We start from the raw sequence: 18,891 nt of genomic DNA, 5'->3' as shown, positions 1-18,891 counted from the left end.
TGACTTTTTCTGCTGTCCACTTTACCGAAGCTTTCCACCTGTTTCTATTCTTTTAATTCCACTCTTGGATCTTTTTTCCCCATTCTTTTATGTAGAAACACATCCTGTTGAAAATCTGCAGGCACTGCTTTCCTGGGATTCAGCCCTTTGTACCCTGTTGACCCTGCACTGAGGTGAAGCACCAGCATGATGTTATTACCTGGAAGAGCCCATTTATCAGAACGTTCTGGCAGTTTCATGTCCCTGATCTTGGACTTTTTGTGGCTCACCATAAAACAAACAACCCTTCTGCCCCCAAAAATTCTCTAATCAACACCTGGCTGCAATCCCTAACACTGAGGTGCTAATTAAAAGCATCGCTGAAAAGGTCAGGCTATTTCAAGACAAGAACAGAATGTAAGATTAAAGGCAAAAATTAAGCTTGGGGGTGCATCAGGGACTAGAAAAACGAGTCAAAAAACTGCTGCAGTAATTTAACATTCTTCTTGAAATGTCCTCGTGGCTGCAAGTTCACTTTTGACCTTAGTTTGCTCGCCTTGGGGACTAATTTAGTACAGATTTTCATACCACATTAACTGGCCTCTGCGTTATAGCTGTGAGAGTTTAACAGGAAAGCAAACCTGTTCTTTTCTTACTGGGATTTTGAGCATATGGCAGAAGTCTTTTTAACTTCCTCTGCTGACAAATTGGGAGTCACTTTGATTTTTGGAGACATTTTTAATTACAAGTCTTTGGTGTTTTGTAAAACCACTGAGTTAAAAATTAATATAGCCCGAAGCAGTCATAAACTCTGTTTCCTCCTACACAACATAGCAACAAAACTGTTTATCATGTTTTACTGTATAATCGTTACAGGTCTGCACTCGTGTTCATTTTAGCTCTGATGTTTCTTTGATGCCTGGTGGAAAGTTTATTCAATGTTTCTGTCCTGGTGCTTGCCTTGAAAGATGCTGTGGAATTCCAGTCTCTGAAGGGAGGGAGCTGGCTGCAAGTAGAGAGGATGGGAATCCTCTCTTGGGAGGAAAGGCTGAGGGAGCTGGGGCTCTTCAGCCTATCAGATGCCAGAAATTAATACTGCTTTGCTTGTATTTCAGTGCTTTTAATTTCATCTATTTTATCTATGGACAATATCTGCTACACCAGCATTTCATCCATTGCTTCTTGAAAATACCCCCAGTAACGTCTCCTTGTGTTTAGTCCCTTTTGCTCTGAACCAAGATAAAAAGCTCAGCTTTGTTCTGCAACCTGCAGTAGCATCATGAAAGGTGATGAAAGAAGAAAGAAACTCCAGCTGCTAATAATACCAACACCTTGAAAATGTTTTGAAAAGTAGGTCCACTGAATGTATTGAAATAAAAGACTAAAGGCTTTTTGCAGGAGGATGATCCCATTGTATCTGGCTTTTTCCTGAGTTTCAGTGCCTTGTTAATGAGCAGCTGATTCTGACTTTCAAATCCATTGCAGTCACTTGGAAGACAGAACAGGGCTCATAGATCAAAATAGGTCTGTAACTAAAGGAAAAGCTCTCAGAAGCTGGCTTGGCAGACTTTCAGGTTTCTTTCTGTACAAGTCCAGTGGTCACCAATCAAACAAATGGGTGCAGAATATTGCAACTGATTTCAGACTTAAAGAAAAATACCGTGACCTCATGAATAGAAAAACCTTAATTTACCAAACCCAAGTTTTTATTCTTTTTCTTTGACAACATTCTGCTCTCCCTGAGGGGAAATCTTGAGACACGAAATAAATGTGTGAATCCATATTCCAGCACTCCATCATAAGCAGACTGAACCTGACAGGTATAGCCTAGGGAGGAAAGAGAAGCTTTCATAAAGCTTAAGTAGCACAGCCTGAAATGCTCAGGAAATAAGACAACTTGAAAAAGCATTTAAATATATACAGGAGAAGGAAAAGGAATATAGGTATCTTTTTATTGATAGGAAAAATAAAGTATTTTGTAAATGAACACTAAAATTTTCTTTAATGTGCTGTTTAGAGTTGAAACATGGAATTATTAGCCAGACTTCATCTAAAGGCACAAAGCAAAACTGGTTGTTGGGTGGCTGTATTGATTTCTGGCTGTTGATAACTTATGCTTTTGTCAAAGGTGTTTATCCCTTTAGAATCCCATTCTTTGTTATTCGCCAAGTTTTTGTCTTGGGTCTGAGGTTCCAGGGAGAAAACAAACTTACTTCCATTTTCCATGTCAGAGCTAAGAGCACACATGAAGGTCTTGTACTTACTTCATAATTAAGTCTATATACAAAAAATACCTTGGAAATACCACTGCTTGGAAAGGCGAAAGACAGAAACCAAAGCAGAGGAGGTTTTAACCAGGAATTTTAGAGCAAATACCTTCAGATAAGTATGGTTGTATGAATTTTCATGGGAGAATCCACATGACTGTCCAGTTTTTGGTAAAAACCATTTGGTTTGCAGTGCTCCTGTACCTGTTCACTTCCCTGCTGCTTGAGGATGTGCTGCCTCTGATGGCTGAGCGCAGCTGGATTTATTCTTTGAGTTTAATATTCCCAGAGTTTTACATGTACAACCCTAAAGGACTATTTCTTTAGTTCTGTTTCAGTAACATACACAAGCATGAATAATTTTGCATAAGAAATGTTAGTTTTGCCATACCCTTTAAATACCTTAATCCACCTTGATATACTTTCTCTGGAGGATGCAGAATATTTTTCATAGAGTGACCATTCCTAAGCTGAGAAGTTCCCTACTATTGTAACCACTCTGGTGTTTTGCCACTGTATTTCTACTGCCCTGCTATTTTCCACCTATCACCTGGCAGAGTGATCTAGATCAGTTCTTCTTCATGAAAATTTGGGAGGCTGTTCTTTGGACAAAGTGAATTAAAGTGGGAAATTCCATCTTCTCATGTGGCCAAAGCAGAAAATGAATCTTCTAGCCAAAATGAGATCTGGAAATTCTCCTTAGCCCTCCTTCCGTTGCTAATGTATTTCTAGGGAACATTGTTATTGTGTCTTTTTTGTGGCATTGTCCAAATTAACTTCAGGCTGGCTTTGACCCTTGTCATTTTGTCCCTGCTAAACCTCACGACTTGCCTGTATTCCTCCTGAGTCATGGAAGGGGAGGCACAGCAGGGAGCTACAGAAATTAAATCCTGCAGAGTATCTCCTACCCTTGTACTGCTGAGAACCTGATTACACACACACACAGCACTCATGGTGAAAATTACATCCAGGGGTACAAGCAGTGACGCAGCTGGACCTAAACCTGAGTCTTTTTTATTGGAAAAAACTCCAGGATTACAGAGTCCACCCTTGAAATGGAACTTAGCATTCCTGGTTCATTGGCAGTGTCTCTAAGCAGCATTGCTTGAGGGTGAATGGATTATCCAATGTATTGAGGAGAAATCAGGCTGTAATTATCAGGAATTCAAGAGGAAAATGCGTGTTCAGGTGTGTTCTAACCTCTTGTTTTGTGATTTTTTTGTCCCCCCTAACAGAGACAAGGAACCGGGGCTACAAATGGGAAAGACAAGACGTCTGGTGAGAATGGTAAGGGTTGCCTTTATTTCTGGATGGAGAATACTGAGTAAAATGGAGCCAAAATACTTTTTACTGTAATGACAGATGTCTGTAGTGAAGGCTTTGGTGTCATAACTTAGCTTTTGATTGTATTTGAGAAACTGGAAGGGCTTCAGTGGATTTGTTTTCTTGGTATTTGTATGTTTAAAGCCTTTGCTAAAGTGGAGTCTCTTTTCTGAGTGCGTACTGTGGTAAACCAAAGGACTCCACAGAAGTCAGAGCAGACACAAATGGGGCTAAAACAAGATTAGATATGTGTGAAACACCAAAAACAAGGTGGGGTATTACGAGCTGCTCCATGAATGAGGAAGGTGCAGAGAAATAAAGTTTCAAAGGATTTCCTTGTAGAGTTTCTGTAGTCTGATTAATCCCACCTAACTTTAGGCCCAGAACTAAAATGTCAAAGTTAAAATTCACTTATTTAGAGCTCATTTGAGTGTTGGTAGAGAGAAGCTAAGCATGGAGCAGCTCTCATGGAAGGACCAGATGGCAAAGAGACTCTGAATTTCATCACTGGTGTGAGTCTGGACTCATCTCCACTCCTCCAAGGGGTGACTCATGGGGCTTTAGACCTCAACAAAGGGGCTGGCAGAGACTAATTTCAGCCCTTTAAGTGGCACAAACAATTCTAATTAAAAATGTTAATTTTTTTTTCCCCCCAGAAGAATACAAAATGGAATTTTCAGGAAAACCATAATGGTTTGGGGTTTTATCAGCTGAAATCTCTTTTTATTTCTTATAGGAGCAGAAATGCTTTACACACAAGTGATAATTGATTAAAAGCCGGTTACCATCAGAAACATTTTTCAAAGGAAAATATTTTAAAATACTTTATTTTTTTTAATACACCCAGCTGAAAAAGAAGCAGCATCAGAATGAGGATTGAGCTATAAAATGTGCTCTCTGCTTCTGTTTGCTCATCCAGTTCTAATCAAAAGAAAGTGTTCTGTGTCCATCCCATCCCCTGTAAAGCAGGAAAGATCCAATTAGTCCTTTCTCTGAAAAGGCTTTTCCAATGGGTCATTTGAGCAGTTATCTTGGATATGTGTTTTGGCCTTTTAAGAGTTGGTCAGAGTAGAATTTTTGGGCCCTTTGAGGCCCTAAAGCATTAAGAGCCTTCTTTAGGATAGTTTTCCTATTACAGGGAGGTGACTTTCCCATAAGGGCTGTTTGCATAATGTTTCAGTAAATGAAATCCATAGATGATGCTCCCACTATGATAAAACAGAAATTGGAGTGAAAAAAAAAAAACAACAACAAATAAATATTTTGGCTTGTTATAGTGTCTTGAATTAGTGGGAACAAATGTACCCTGACAGCAAAGCAATTTGCATTTTCAAGTTAACAGGGAAGGAAAGCAAGCAAAATTATGTCAGCCATTCGGGCAGCATGGGGAGCATGTTTTTCTCTTTTCTGTTTGAGCACATTATGAACTCAGCTCATTTGCCTTGAATTTCTTTCCCAAATAAAAATTTCTTCCCAAATAAAATTGTCCTGTTGTCAAGTTTAGCTTAAATTTACTGATCCTGCAGCCTTTTTAAAAGCATTTTTCTTTTCTTAGTGGGGATTTTGAGTGAGCAAGGACTGCATCATCAATTCAAAAATATATATGGTCCTAGTTGTAGCATAATTTTATGTATAACATACACAGACAGATGCAAAGTTAATCTTGGGCAAATAGATACCAATTATTTTTTGTAATGAAATTATAGCAGAAAAGCTGTCACCTACATAAACACAGGAGCAGCAGGGGAGATGGAATAGAGTCCTCTGATCTCCCCAGCCCACATGCTTGCATAAAAATAAAGCAGAATCAGAACTTTGAAGCTGAGATTGAATGCTAAATCAAAGAAGCAGAAATGTATAACTCTTTGTCCTTATTAGCTCTGTGTGGTTAAAACTCAAGCAGTGATTTATTGCTCTGAAAATTGGGGTGTGCTGGAAACCTACATACACAATATAAATGCTCTGTTCCATGTTTTTCTGGCCAGAACTCTGCAATATGTCCATGTCTTAAATGTTATTAGCCTCTTCTTCAAGTGTTTGTTACCCTGTCAAAAGGAAAATTTCCCTTTTGTTTCCCTCTTGTTGAAAAGGAGAGAGGGCGGAGAAACAAAAAACTCTTTCATCCTATAAAAAGAAAGGGGAAAAAAAAGGAAAAGTCATGCTCTGACAATGTTTGCAAAGGCAAACTGGTCTGGTTGCTGTCTTTGCTCTTGTTTACAGAGCAGGAAAAGCTGCTGAAAACTGGCTCAGACAACAAGCAACGATGCTTGGCTTTTCTCAGGGTTTGGGTCACACAGTGAGACACTCTGGGGTCAAACTGTGTTTGTGCATTGCAGTAGAAGATGAATTTTGGGCTTGCCTCTAGGTTAGGTTGAAATTGAAGAAAATGAAATAATGACCACGGCGATCAGCAGTGTCCCTCTTTGAGGACATGTATGGCCTTGCTGTCACCGTGCAGCACTCAGGGAAATTCAGTCTCTGAGGATTCCTTTTATAGCAGGGGTGGTTTGGGTAGGCACAAGTGCATGTTCTTGTTTGACCTTCCTTGGACAGCAACAGTCTATCCTTAATTGTTTTTAGTTCCTACCCCCACAGCAGCAGTGGCAGCTCTTAGCAAACCTCCCTTCAGCAGCGGGGACTGTGCTGCACACACAGGGTGGGTGAGGATGGCAGGGGACAGCTGGTGGCACCTCCCTGCTCCAGCAGGGCCATCCCAGAGCACAGGGCACAGGGCAGTGTCCAGATGGCTCTGGAATATGCCAGGGAGGAGAGCCCAGAGCCTCTCTGGGCTCTGCTCAGGGCTGGGCACTGCCCAGGGCAGAAGTTGTGCCTCCTGTGCAGGGAATTGCTGGGCTCAGCCCCTGCCCGTGGCTCTGGGGCCATCGCTGGGCCTGGGGCAGAGCCTGGGGCTGCTCTGACCTCCTGCACACAGGGACAGCCAGGGACACACAGGGACACACAGGGACAGACTGGGACACACAGGGACACACAGGGACAGCCAGGGACAGACTGGGACACACAGGGACACACAGGGACACACAGGGACAGACTGGGACACACAGGGACAGCCACGGACACACAGGGACACACAGGGACAGACTGGGACAGACTGGGACACACTGGGACAGACTGGGACACACTGGGACACACAGGGACACACAGGGACACACTGGGACACACTGGGACACACAGGGACAGCCAGGGACACACAGGGACACACAGGGACACACTGGGACAGACTGGGACACACAGGGACACACAGGGACAGCCAGGGACACACAGGGACAGCCTGGGACAGACTGGGACACACAGAGACACACAGGGACACACAGGGACACACAGGGACAGACTGGGACAGACTGGGAGACCCAGGGACACCCAGGGACACACAGGGACAGACTGGGATACACAGGGACACACAGGGACACACAGGGACACCCAGGGACACACAGGGCTCAGGCCCCTCTCACTGGGGCTCTCTCCAGGCTGAGCAGCCCCAGCTCCCTCAGCCTTTCCTGGGCCCGGAGCTGCTCCAGGCCCTTGCTCAGCTCCAGGAGCTCCTGGCCCTGCTGTGCTGAGGAGCCACAGCTGGACACAGCACCCAGAGGTGCCCCCAGGGCTGGGCACAGCAACCAGAGGTGCCCCCAGGGCTGGGCACAGGGGCAGGGTCACCCCTGACCTGTTGGCAGTGCCCATCCCAATGATCCCCAGGACACTCTGCTGGCTCGGGGACAGCTCGGTGTCCCTCAGGACTCCCACGTCCTTCTCCAGCAGGTCTGTGCTGGTGCCTGGAGTTATTTATTCCCAGGTGTAGGACCCTGTATTTGCCCTGGTTGAATTTCAGACAGTTCTTCTCTGCCCATCTCTCCAGCCTGTCATGGTCCCTCTGAAGGGCTGCACAGCTCTCGGGGGGACCAGCTACTCCTCCAAGCTCTGGGTCATCATCAAACTTGCTGAGGAGGCTTCTGCCCCTTCATCCAAGTAATTGATGAGCATGTTAAACAATCTGGGCCCAGTTGAACCTCATTGGGACCTTGAAGGACCTCAGTCAACCCGAAACCAGGAGATGCTTATTTGTGAAACTGCAAATGTAACTTGTAAACCTGTTCCATAACGCTGTTCTCTGTGGTAGAAAATCCAAAGGGAAGACAGCACTACTGTTCCCACACAGCTCAGTGTGGGATAAGGAGCTGTAATTTCTTTTATTCTCACCTTGTTTGATTAGTTGGGACAGTCATATTTGCAGATGTAAATATGAAACCAGAATGTTCCCCCTGACTATTCTTAGTGAATAAGTGATTCTTCTCTGTGACCTTGGCAATGTCACTAAGTTCCTTTGTAGGTTAACACTTGTCACTTCTTATTCTGTTTCACATTGCTCTGTGTTGTTTTTTTTTTTTTTTCTTGTGGTGTAATTTGCAAGCTGCTCTCATGCAATCTACTCTTTAATAGCCCAGCACAACTGCCAGGGAAACAATTGCATCAGAAGCAATTATTTCTGTCTTCAAATTTAGAATCGCTCTTTTTCCTATTAATAGATCTCGCCCTTTCTTCTCAAACTACATAAAGCATGTGATTATTAATTGGTATTAATATTTTTTTCTTGGAAGATGAGATTTATCATTCAGTAACATGAATATTTATGATAACAAAGTGAGTGCTTTCATGGGATGAATTCTATGCCTTCCTGGCTCTGAGTGAAATGAAAATGAGTAGGTTTTGCATGAACTGAGATGTCATGGTGGATTAATCCAATCACAGCAAGATGGTCAGTTGTATTTTCAGTTTCTTCTCATTCCCAAACACTTGTCAGTGTATGAATTCTGCTTTGGGGCATTCAGAAAATTATACATGAATAAATATTCTATGTTTCATCCTGTCCATGGGATGCTTCTATGTAAAAGATGAAGATACTGTAGATTTAATAAAGTAAATTCTTATATTTTACATCTCAAGTGGAGTTTCTTCAGCCTGAATTCTTCTAGAAAACATTAAGGGTAAGGGTAAATAATTGCAGAGCAATTCTGTGAGGGAGAATAGAGATCTCTCTCTATCTAGTAATCTTTCTTGGTGTAGGAACAGGCATCTTGCAGTGTTATCAACAGTCCATTCACCCACTCCCTCTACTCAAGAAATTTGGGAAATTCTGGTCACTGCACTCAGGAATAAAAAAAAAATGTCACCAGATCTGACAGTGAATAGTAATCTTCAGAGTTATTTATGTAGAGTGCTGAGCTTAATAGAGCTTCAATTCCTGGCTAGAGGCCAGGATCATTATTGTAGTATGGGCTAATATAAATATCTCTTTAAGAACTCAAAATTAATTTTCCACTAATATTCTCCAAGGACTGCGTAAAAAATGTGCTGTTTTTGGGAACAGCCCTACAAATAAACTTACTGGTGGAAAAAATTATTCTGAGGAGGGAGGGGAACACATGAGGTTTATTTGTGTAAATATTCAAAGGACCTCATGGAACATGGTTTGCTGTATCTTCTCGAGCCTAGAGGTCACATTTTTTAATCCAAGGAAAGGACAGAGCCTGAACTGCTGCATTGCAATGCTCCTGTATTTTCTTTCCCACAAAACATGGTTTATGTGGCAAGAGATGAATCTTCAGTATTGCAAGCAACTGCTGAATCAATGTAAAAAAACCCCACCCAACCCTTTCGAACTGCTGCTCTCTGATATTTCACCCCCACAGCACTCATCAGAAGTTAGGATGAGGAGTATTGGATGAAGGTAATTAATATTGAGTTTTCCTGGGTGATAGGTTGAGAGCTGGCAGGGAAATTAGCTTGCCTTGTTGTCTCTTTTCATTGTGGTGTTCTAAAATTCTCTCATCCCTTTTTAAGTGGTGCTTCAAGGGATATGATCTCGCAGTAATGGAGTCTCTCTTATTCTACTTTCAGCCTATATCCAAACCCAAATTCTGCCCTATTTCATCCTATCTAGCCGGTACTAGTGGAAATTTGGGAAGTGTAATGAGAATGATTTGTTGTACCTCATCCCACATCTCTTAAAATAAAAAGTCTGTGCCTCAGCAACATTCCCAGACGTGTCTGCAACCACCAAATACCATAACACCTTCACAGAGCCTAAATCCAAAAGTGTCTGAACCCTCAGCATGGTTACATAAGTTGTGTTCGGTCATGTACAGATCACTGAGGCTCAGAGAGAGGTGTAAAAACCCTGTGAGAACTCAACACTGTGATCTTTAGCTGAGGGTGGATGAGATGAGAGGAGAAAAGGTCCCAAGTGAACAGTTCTAGATTAATCCCATCTCAAGGCATGGCAAAAACACTGCAGGGAACTGCTGAGCTTCAGTTTAGGTGTTTCCCTGGGGACAGCTGCACATAAAATTTGCCAAGAACCAAACCAAAGTTATCTCAGGTCCTCTCCTGGCCTGGTTCTCTTCCTTTGCCCATCCTGGTGTGTTTGTCAAGGAATGTGCCCATCCCTGCAGCAGCCAGCAGGGCTCAGCTAAAGGCAGATTGAGCCTTTAATAACAAGGCTCTGGGATTGCTCACAGATCTTCCCTGGAGAGGATGCTGAGAGGAAGAGAAGAGAATTATACATGAACTTTATTTCCTCTCCTAGGTGAATTTCCATTTCTGGAGGCCAGGGATGAGCATGAGTCCTCCCCAGAGGGATGCTGTGTGTTTATTTATTTGGGGTGATGAAGGCAATGAAGGATTGTTCACAAAAATTCTACGATCAGCAAGTTTTGGTGTTTATCCAGCAACAAAACTTCTAAAGGGATGATTTTTATGTGTGTTTGAGATAATGTGGGCACCTTCTGCACTGAAACTTCACCTACACCCACGTGTGCCTGTCCATGTGTAATGACCATCTGGTTTCATGGAGAGGAGCCTCTGGGGGAGTTTAATCAATGCCTGATCCAAACTGAAGTCATATTTCTGAAAGAGTAGATATTGTTCTTATTTTCCTGTTATCTGTCAAGTTGGCTTTGACACCGTGCATTACAGCTGCACCTCATCTGGTAACGAGGAGCTTTCATTGTTTAAAAGTTTAGGCAGAAGCATCTTTAAAAAAAAAAAAAGATTGTATTAAAAATGTCATTAATTAACAGCAGTGCTCTTGTAGTCTGGTTTGTGCCCTGGCTCTGGAATTCCCCACGAGTTTTCATTTTGTGTATCATTTATAACCACTCTCGTGACTCCCAAATAAGTCCATCTTCCCACACAAAGAAAATAGCACTATCCACAGAAAGATATCTGTCAGTATGTTGCTATATAATGTTAATTATGCAGCTTTTTCTTGCTTTTTTTGGTTTTATTTTATTTTTTTTTCTTTTTTTAGTGCAGAAGTCCCACAAGGAAAAAAATATGGAGCAGAACAGCACAAGCATAGAATAAAAATTTCAGCTTTTTAAACCTGCTTTTTAAGGACTTGAAAAAAGGGAAATTATTTCAAAATATAAAGCTTCTATTAACTGGTACCTTTGACATGGAGAATCTTCACACAATACTCGTGCTACCAATGAATCTGTCTAGGTACTTATATGGTCCTCACCACCATAGTAACTGAGAGTCTTCCAAGTATTTAAAAATAGAGATAACAATAACAATTCTTGCCCTGGTCCACCTCTTTCTTTCCAGCTTGCCAGGAGAACAACTTGATTAATTTATGGGATCTTTGTTTTGCACACAGCTTGGGAGCCTTGTGTGCCTGCGTGGATGCAATGTTCTCAAAGCCAGTGCATCCAAAAATCCGGCTGCATTTCTAAAAATGTGAGAGATGAACACATGTATAGGAGTTATATATATTTCTATATGGTCCCTCACAGTCTGCTCCTTTGCAGGAGGTAGAAGGCAGAAGAACTGCAGCATTCCTGCAGTATTGAGGTCAGTAGAAGCCCAAGAAAATCATCATGAGGTGCCTCATTCAAGTGGGCATTTGAACACCTGAAAGGTGGTGGTAGCCCAACTCCTTTCTGAGAAACTGTCTGGAAAATCAGCCAAGGTCATTAAGGAAAAAAAAAAAAAGTCAGTGATTAGAAATGAATAAAAAATTAAATTAAGCAAAAGAAAATAAAGCTGTGGTGATGCTTTGGTGGGTTTTGCCTTTTGGATGAGTCATAAATATGCTGGAGTTTCCATCAAGTGTTAACGAGGAAAGACAGAATTGAAATGATGCCTTTGACAAGTGCCATATTTCTTCTGGAAATCATTCTGTAATTATCAGTGAGCTGCCTGACTGTGCACCAGGGAGAAGGAGCCCTCTTTCCCTGACTGGCACGTAACTGGCTGCCTTCCACAAATGGGCAGTGCCTGGAAAATGTGGTTTTTTGGAAGCAGGAGCCTTTAATTCTGCTTTGATGCTGGTGCTGACCCAAAGGAAGGACACAGCTCAAGCCAGCCCCTCCATAATCTTGCTAACACCTCTAAAGTTACCTCTGGAATGAATCTGCTCCTGCATCACCAAGGGTGGTTTGGGGTGTGTCAGGACTGGAGTCAGTGGGATGTGGGAGCTGGAATATTACACTGGGAATCCATGGAGCTGGGCTGACTGGTACAACCTGGAGATTCATCTCTCCACACTTCCCAACATTAACAACACATAATTAAAGGGCTACAAGAGCTGCATAGAGCTGAGCAGCAAGGGTTTTTTTTATTTAGTGGAAGTGAAAAAGAGGAACACAATCAATGCCCAACAGTGGTTACCAGGATTTACTGTTGTGGAAACATCACTTTTCTTTTTGACTGTACACCGACCTGCTTTACTTCACACCACAGGCTTTTGTGTTTTTTCTGATTTGGGTTTGTAAATGGAATGAAAATACTTTCCTACTTAAGAGCTCCTCCGTTAGCAATCGGTAAATGATTAATCATATTTTTTTTTCTGAATGTTTTTAAGATTTTAATTTGTAGCACACAGCTGTCTTCAGGCACTTAGCTCGATGCTCCAGAATTAGCTTGTAATTTGGTGTTATCAGGCTCCCTTGTGTAAGCAGGCACCAGAATTTAGAACAGCAGGAGTGTTACAGACATGATGAAAATGTGGTCCTTTGCTGAACTGGTGGCCAGAACAAAAAGCAGGAAGGAAGTAGATGCTGCAGCAGGAACCAGCACACCTCCCTGTGCTCAGAGTATTTCAGGACCTTCTATAAAATGTTTAGGTTGTTGTCCAAATGAAGAGAGGGGTGTCTCAAAGCCCAGCATGTGTCTTGTGTTCCTATGCCTCTCTCTGTAAGTTTGGGGTGAAATTCTTCATGTCTGGCTCTTTGGGTGCACAGCTGTGTTGAGAGACCTAAAGCTCTGTTTGTTCTCAACAGAGAAAAATGGATTTTTTGGTGACATTTTTTTGTGTTTACCAGAAGGACCTTCTCTGGAGAGCCAGTTGTTCACAGATCTTAATTTGATTTAGGCTTCTAATTTGCTTAGCTCTCTCAAGGCTGAGGAATTTGTGGGTAATGCTAACATCACAAAATAATAAAATTACTATAGTAAAATAAATAAAAAATACAACAATTTTTTGTCTGTCGCTGGAGTTAAGTGCAAGCTTGTTTCTAAATGTCTGGTTTGTAACTGGACATTTAACTTTTCCTTAAATTCATCTCAAGCCACTCCATCCTTACTCAGATTTGTCTTATCTTGACCACCTTGTGCCAGCTCTCACAGCCATTTTATCTGTAGAAATATGGATGTGAAAACATCCAAATATTTTCTGGCTTGAGGATTTTGTTAGCCAGGATGCTGGATTTGATGGAAGCATTTGCTTTAGGCAAACACTGTTAGTACTGGTTCATTTTTCCCCCAGCCCACAGTGGGTTATGAATAGGAAAGACTGAGATAAATACATATTTTCCAAGGAGGAATTTCCAAGAACAGAAGAAAGTTGGATAGCACTGGATATGGAAAAGGCATTTTGAAAGTCACAGAGGAAAAAAAAAAAATAAGGCAGGGTGCTCTGGCAGCTCGTGGAACATGGTGTGGGTATTCCAGAGCTGGAAATCAGCTCTCAGCACTTCTCCAGGGTCTCAGAGTGACATTATTTAATCACTGCTGATGAATGAGTTCTCTAACTGTATTTTGAGTATCTCATCTTTCATTCTAATTTATACCTCAAACCCCCTGAGACTGCTGGTTGACTCTAGGTGGAGAAAGCATTAATTATTCCTTAGGTTTTAGTGAAACACTGGCACTCCACAGTGACCAATTTACTACTCCTGTAAAAGCTGCCAATAAAAGATGGACATGTACAAATATATTCATTAGCACAAACTAATTAAAACCCAGGCTAATAGCCAGGAGCACAACACATTACTGCAGGATTTTGGAATTCATTATGTGCCTGTGCTAATCCAACAGGAACTATCACTGCAGCTCCTAATCTAAGGTAAAGATCTCATACTGATAGACACCTAAAATTTAGTTTATAGTGCCCACAGACACTGCAGAGAACTTCTGACCCAGAAGTCTGATAGGAAACAGGGATTGACCATGGGGAAAATTCTGGACTACAGGAATTAGTTGTGGAGAAAATTCTGAACTACAGGAATTAGCTGTGCAGCAAATTCTGAGCTACATCCTTTGTTGTGTGGTAGAACCAAACAGAAAATGGGAGAGGTGAGATTAATTAAGTCTGAAGAATTGTTTACTCTTCTGGCCTTTGATTTCAGAGCTGAATGTAGTTTATCAGGTGTGGTACCTTTGAGGGAAGATGTGGATACAGCTGTGTGTATTCCAGACCTCCAGCTGCCTTTGGGTCCCATCCTGAGGAATGATGGGAGCACATAAACCCCCATCCTGGCTCATCTAGGCTCCTAGAGCACAGCTGAGGATCAGTCAATCTCCTTTTCACCTCTTGGGACAGAACCCATCAAGGAAAGGACTTTGAGACAGAGCTGAGTTGGATCCAAGGCTGTTTGGTGTCCTGAAGCAGCCACCTCTGGGCCTAGCAGCCAGCAGAATAATTACCAGCAGAAAATGTGGATTTTAATCTCATCTAATGGTTGTATTCATCAAGCATTCACCTGAATTTGTCACTGGCAGAAATTTCTTGGTGGCCTTTCCAATGAATCTGTTCACAACAAAACTCTGTGTGTCTGGTGGGAGATCTGTGTCTCTCATGTGAGCTCTGCCTCTGGCAGGCAAAGATGTGGAGAAACTGGGGGAAAAAGCATTGCTGGCTTATTTTAGCCAGGAAGGTAAGAAGACAAATGGAAGATGTGGAGGTTTGGACTTTTTCTGTCAAAGGGTGATGGATGCTGGCAGCAGAGGGCAAGACATTGGTTTTGCCAATCAATCATTCTCTTGGTCTCATCTCAGACAAACTTCTCTGGCTTAAATTCCTTCTTCTGTCAAATTAAAGAAAAAGAAATATCTTTTCTAGACCCCAGTGGGAAGGAGTTTGGAGATTAATGATCCATAAACAATAGTGTATATTCCTGTGCCATTTGCCCAGCAGGACCAGGTGTGGGGGGGTTGGTGGATGTTGTCTGCTCTCACTGCTGGACCTCTTTGAAGCTTTTCCACAGCTATGCCAGAGAAAAGCATCACAATTCTTGTGTGAGTATTCATGGTTTTCACAGGAGGGATCACAGAAATAAAAAGCAAAAGATTTAAGTCATGAGATGGAATCCTCTGGAGGTTCCTCAGCTCAGAACCATTCCATTATGGAAGAACATCAAAAAGAAAATGTAATTTTTGGCAATCCCCCCCATTCCTCCCCATGCCACGGGCAAACCTTGGGGACAACACAGTCTAGAAGCTGTTCTCAGATGCAGCAGAGCTGTGTAGATTTTTGGTCTCTATTCATCATCTTAAGAAGATTACTGCAGCTAACATTAGCATTTTTGCTATTACATGGTGGACTGGCTGAAGTCCAGACTGAGTTGGAATTAGAATACTTATTTCTTTCCTTTTATTAGTGCTTTTTCTTCTTGCAGTAGAAGATGATGGACACAAAAAAAGCCAATGAAGAAAGCTGCATCAAGGGATACCAGTGCTTTGTAGTTTCTCCCCATACAACTGTTTTTGTGAGCTTTTAATTCCAGCTCAGTTTGGTTCTAAGTTTAAAGTTTAAATGAAATTAAATATAAACATATCCAAAACGGACATTATTTTTGAGCAGGCACTATATGAGACCACTAAGAAGTTGCTATTTTCCTCTCCGAACTATAAATATATCCAAATTTACTTGAAACTTGGCATGAAAAGGTTTTATAGCTACCATAAATTTGACCTTGTTTTGAGTCTCCCACAACTCCTTGGACATCACAATAATTTTCTGTGGCTGTAAGTAGTTTTCTGCAGGATTCTGTAGTACTGTGGTGCATATTTGGGGCTGAATTTGTTGACTGATCTTGCAGAGTAGAAACCAACAATTAACCTGAATCAGAGAGCAGCTGCTTCTATTGTGCTGTGGATTTCTGGGGGTTCTGGCCTGGCAGAGTTTATTTTTTCTGGCAAAAGGCTGAGCTTATTTTATTTTTATATTTCAGTGTAATCGTTGAGATAGGGAGTGATGTCGCCCAGAGCTGCCAGCCTCATTTGCTGGTGTCAGGGATACCTTTTGTTTTTGTAAGTGATGCTGTCTGAATGTGACAAAACACTTGATAAGCTTGGCCAAGCATACCAGTAAACAAAAAAAAAAACAAACCAAAAAGCAATGTGGACTTTCAGTCCAGGCAGTTTGAAAAACCTCCAGGGTGTTCTGTCCCCACCAGTGAGTTGTTTCAGGAGAAAATCTGATTGATTTGATTAAGAAAAAAAGGAAAGTTTTGCTTTTTGCTAGTCAGGAGAGGCTGCACAGATTGAGGTGGAACTCAGATCCGTGGTGCACATTGCCAAAGCTCTCCTGGCAGTGGTTTCTGCTGTTTTTTGTCTCCCAAGAGACATTCACTCACGATATTGAAGCTTTTAACCAGTCACTGGCTTGTGTAAGTAGATATTTTCCTGCCACTGAGACCCCTTTGTTACAGGTAACAAGTGAATGTGCCATGGGAGTGGGATGAAGACCATGGTGCAGTGGGATGCTCCAGGATGAATCCAAACTCCTGGTTCTTCCTGCCAGGCAGGCCAGGCTGCTCTGATGGGTCAAGTCAGTTATTTCTTATTTTCTTCATAAAACCTGAGGTTTGCCTTTCATCTTTTCCACAAGTAGGGTCTTCTCTGTCTGCCCCTCTTCCTGTGTCCCTCATTTCTTCTGTCTCACCTCTCATTCCTTCTCCTCCCCCAGAGAATTTTGTGTCTTCCCAGCACAGCCAGATCAAGTTTTGATTCTCTCTCTGACTCTCTATTTTCCCCTCCTATTTTGCCAGGCAAATTTGCAGTCTGGGTCATTAGTAAAGAAAATTCATTTGCCAAAAAGAAGGTTCTTGTCTAATGCTCTGATTTGGGGTCATAGTGACCCTCACCTGAAGTTTCTCATTCCTCTCCAGTCTTACAAATAATTTCCCAGACCAGGTTTAAGGAAGGGCTGGGTGACGAGTCACCTGGAAGGAGAGAAACACATGTAAGAGACAAAGCAGTTTTTATAGTAGCAGAATTAGAAGAGGAAGGAAAGGAAAGGAAAGGAAAGGAAAGGAAAGGAAAGGAAAGGAAAGGAAAGGAAAGGAAAGGAAAGGAAAGGAAAGGAAAGGAAAGGAAAGGAAAGGAAAGGAAAGGAAAGGAAAGGAAAGGAAAGGAAAGGAAAGGAAAGGAAAGGAAAGGAAAGGAAAGGAAAGGAAAGGAAAGGAAAGGAAAGGAAAGGAAAGGAAAGGAAAGGAAAGGAAAGGAAAGGAAAGGAAAGGAAAGGAAAGGAAAGGAAAGGAAAGGAAAGGAAAGGAAAGGAAAGGAAAGGAAAGGAAAGGAAAGGAAAGGAAAGGAAGGGAAGGGAAGGGAAGGGAAGGGAAGGGAAGGGAAAGGAAAGGAAAGGAAAGGAAAGGAAAGGAAAGGAAAGGAAAGGAAAGGAAAGGAAAGGAAAGGAAAGGAAAGGAAAGGAAAGGATAATTTGGTTTCCTGAGCAAGAGAAGAGACAAAATACATTTAATTGTTTCTGTTTACATTCAGATCTAAAATTCAAGCAGTGAAGACAATTAGTTGGGTTTTAGTGGAACAGGGACTGGGGTGTGCTGTATCCTGTGCATTCTGCCCCTGCCAACACTTTGCAGGCAGTGAGGGATGTGAGTCCCAGCTTAAGTCATTCCTTGCACCAACCCAGCTTGTGTTTTCTGAAGCACAGCAGAGGCATGAAAGATTTAGTCCTTCCAGATGCTTGTAAGCTTTGTCCTTGTAATCCTCAGAAACAGGGGGAGGAAGAATGGATCTCTCTAGATCAGAAAACACGGGCTGGAGAGATGATCTGAGGTTGGCCAGCCATGTGTGTCAGCTCAGATGCTCTTTCTGATCAGCTTTATTGACAATCTGACATGTCAGTAAATCCTGACAGACGTTAAAAAGTGCCCATCAGGGTTTAAATTCACAGGGGAAAATGTTTTCTAGAGATTTTTTAAATGAGTAGCAGAGATAAGTCAAGAGAAATCCTCAACATAGAATGTGTAAAGCACTACTCAGATTAATTTTTGTCTTCCATGTAATCATTTTAAGTGATTCAACTGTTTTTAATGTTTTTCCTGTGCTTAAATCTTCAAGAAATCATTGGCAACTCTTAAAATATCAGCAGAGTAACATTCACCCTCTGATTTTGATCCCTTTTAAAGATTTTCCAGCTATGTGTAACTTTTATTTCATTCAGTTTACATTCTTTCACTGTTATTACTTGCACTTATTTTGTTTATTGCAATCTGGACTGGTGGCAAGGCCGATTAACAGCTGCTGAACTCTGCTGGTTAAAAGCTCCCTTTTCAGTTGTACACAACCTTGCCAAAATCCAATTGCTCAGGCTGAAATTTGTCATTTTGATTGCTTGCCTCAAGCAGAATTGTTTTGGAAGGGTTCAGCAAAGTCATTCCAGTAGTTTTCAAAAATGAGGCTTGAGCAAAATGTTAGCACATGAAGAAATTAAAAACAATTTCTGGTGGCTTTTTGTCTGACTGCTTTGAGCCTTTGTCATTTTGAACAGAAATGTGAGACTTATCATCTGGGATGTGACTTTTCTATCTGTTTTACAAATCCTACATTTGTGTGAGTTCAGTGAAGCAGTTAATTATTTTTTTTTCTGTGAAAACTCAACATCACTGAGCCAAATAGTAAACACTAAAGCAATTAAACCAACACTGTCTTTTAAAGGCTTAAGGAAATCATAGTTTTCCTTAATTGCTGCTACATTCAGTGATGCTTTTGCCAGGAGCTGAAGCCAAAGGCAGGGTTGTGCCCTTTCTGTGCTCCCAAAATTGCTTAGGACAAAATGTGCCTC

General features: G+C 41.8%; 1 protein-coding gene across 1 annotated transcript in view; it reads left to right on the top strand.

Annotated features, from left to right (window-relative positions):
- PCP4 (Purkinje cell protein 4) overlaps nt 1–18,891 on the top strand; it is a 48,238-nt gene that overhangs the window by 14,170 nt on the left and 15,177 nt on the right. The window contains exon 2 of the mRNA NM_001197258.2: nt 3,482–3,533. Coding sequence (NP_001184187.1) covers nt 3,482–3,533 — 52 coding nt within the window. The remainder of the gene's footprint in view (nt 1–3,481; nt 3,534–18,891) is intronic.

Source organism: Taeniopygia guttata, chromosome 1 (assembly GCF_048771995.1).
Source record: "Taeniopygia guttata chromosome 1, bTaeGut7.mat, whole genome shotgun sequence".
Taxonomy (NCBI): domain Eukaryota; kingdom Metazoa; phylum Chordata; class Aves; order Passeriformes; family Estrildidae; genus Taeniopygia; species Taeniopygia guttata.
This window is presented reverse-complemented; position numbering and strand designations above follow the sequence as displayed.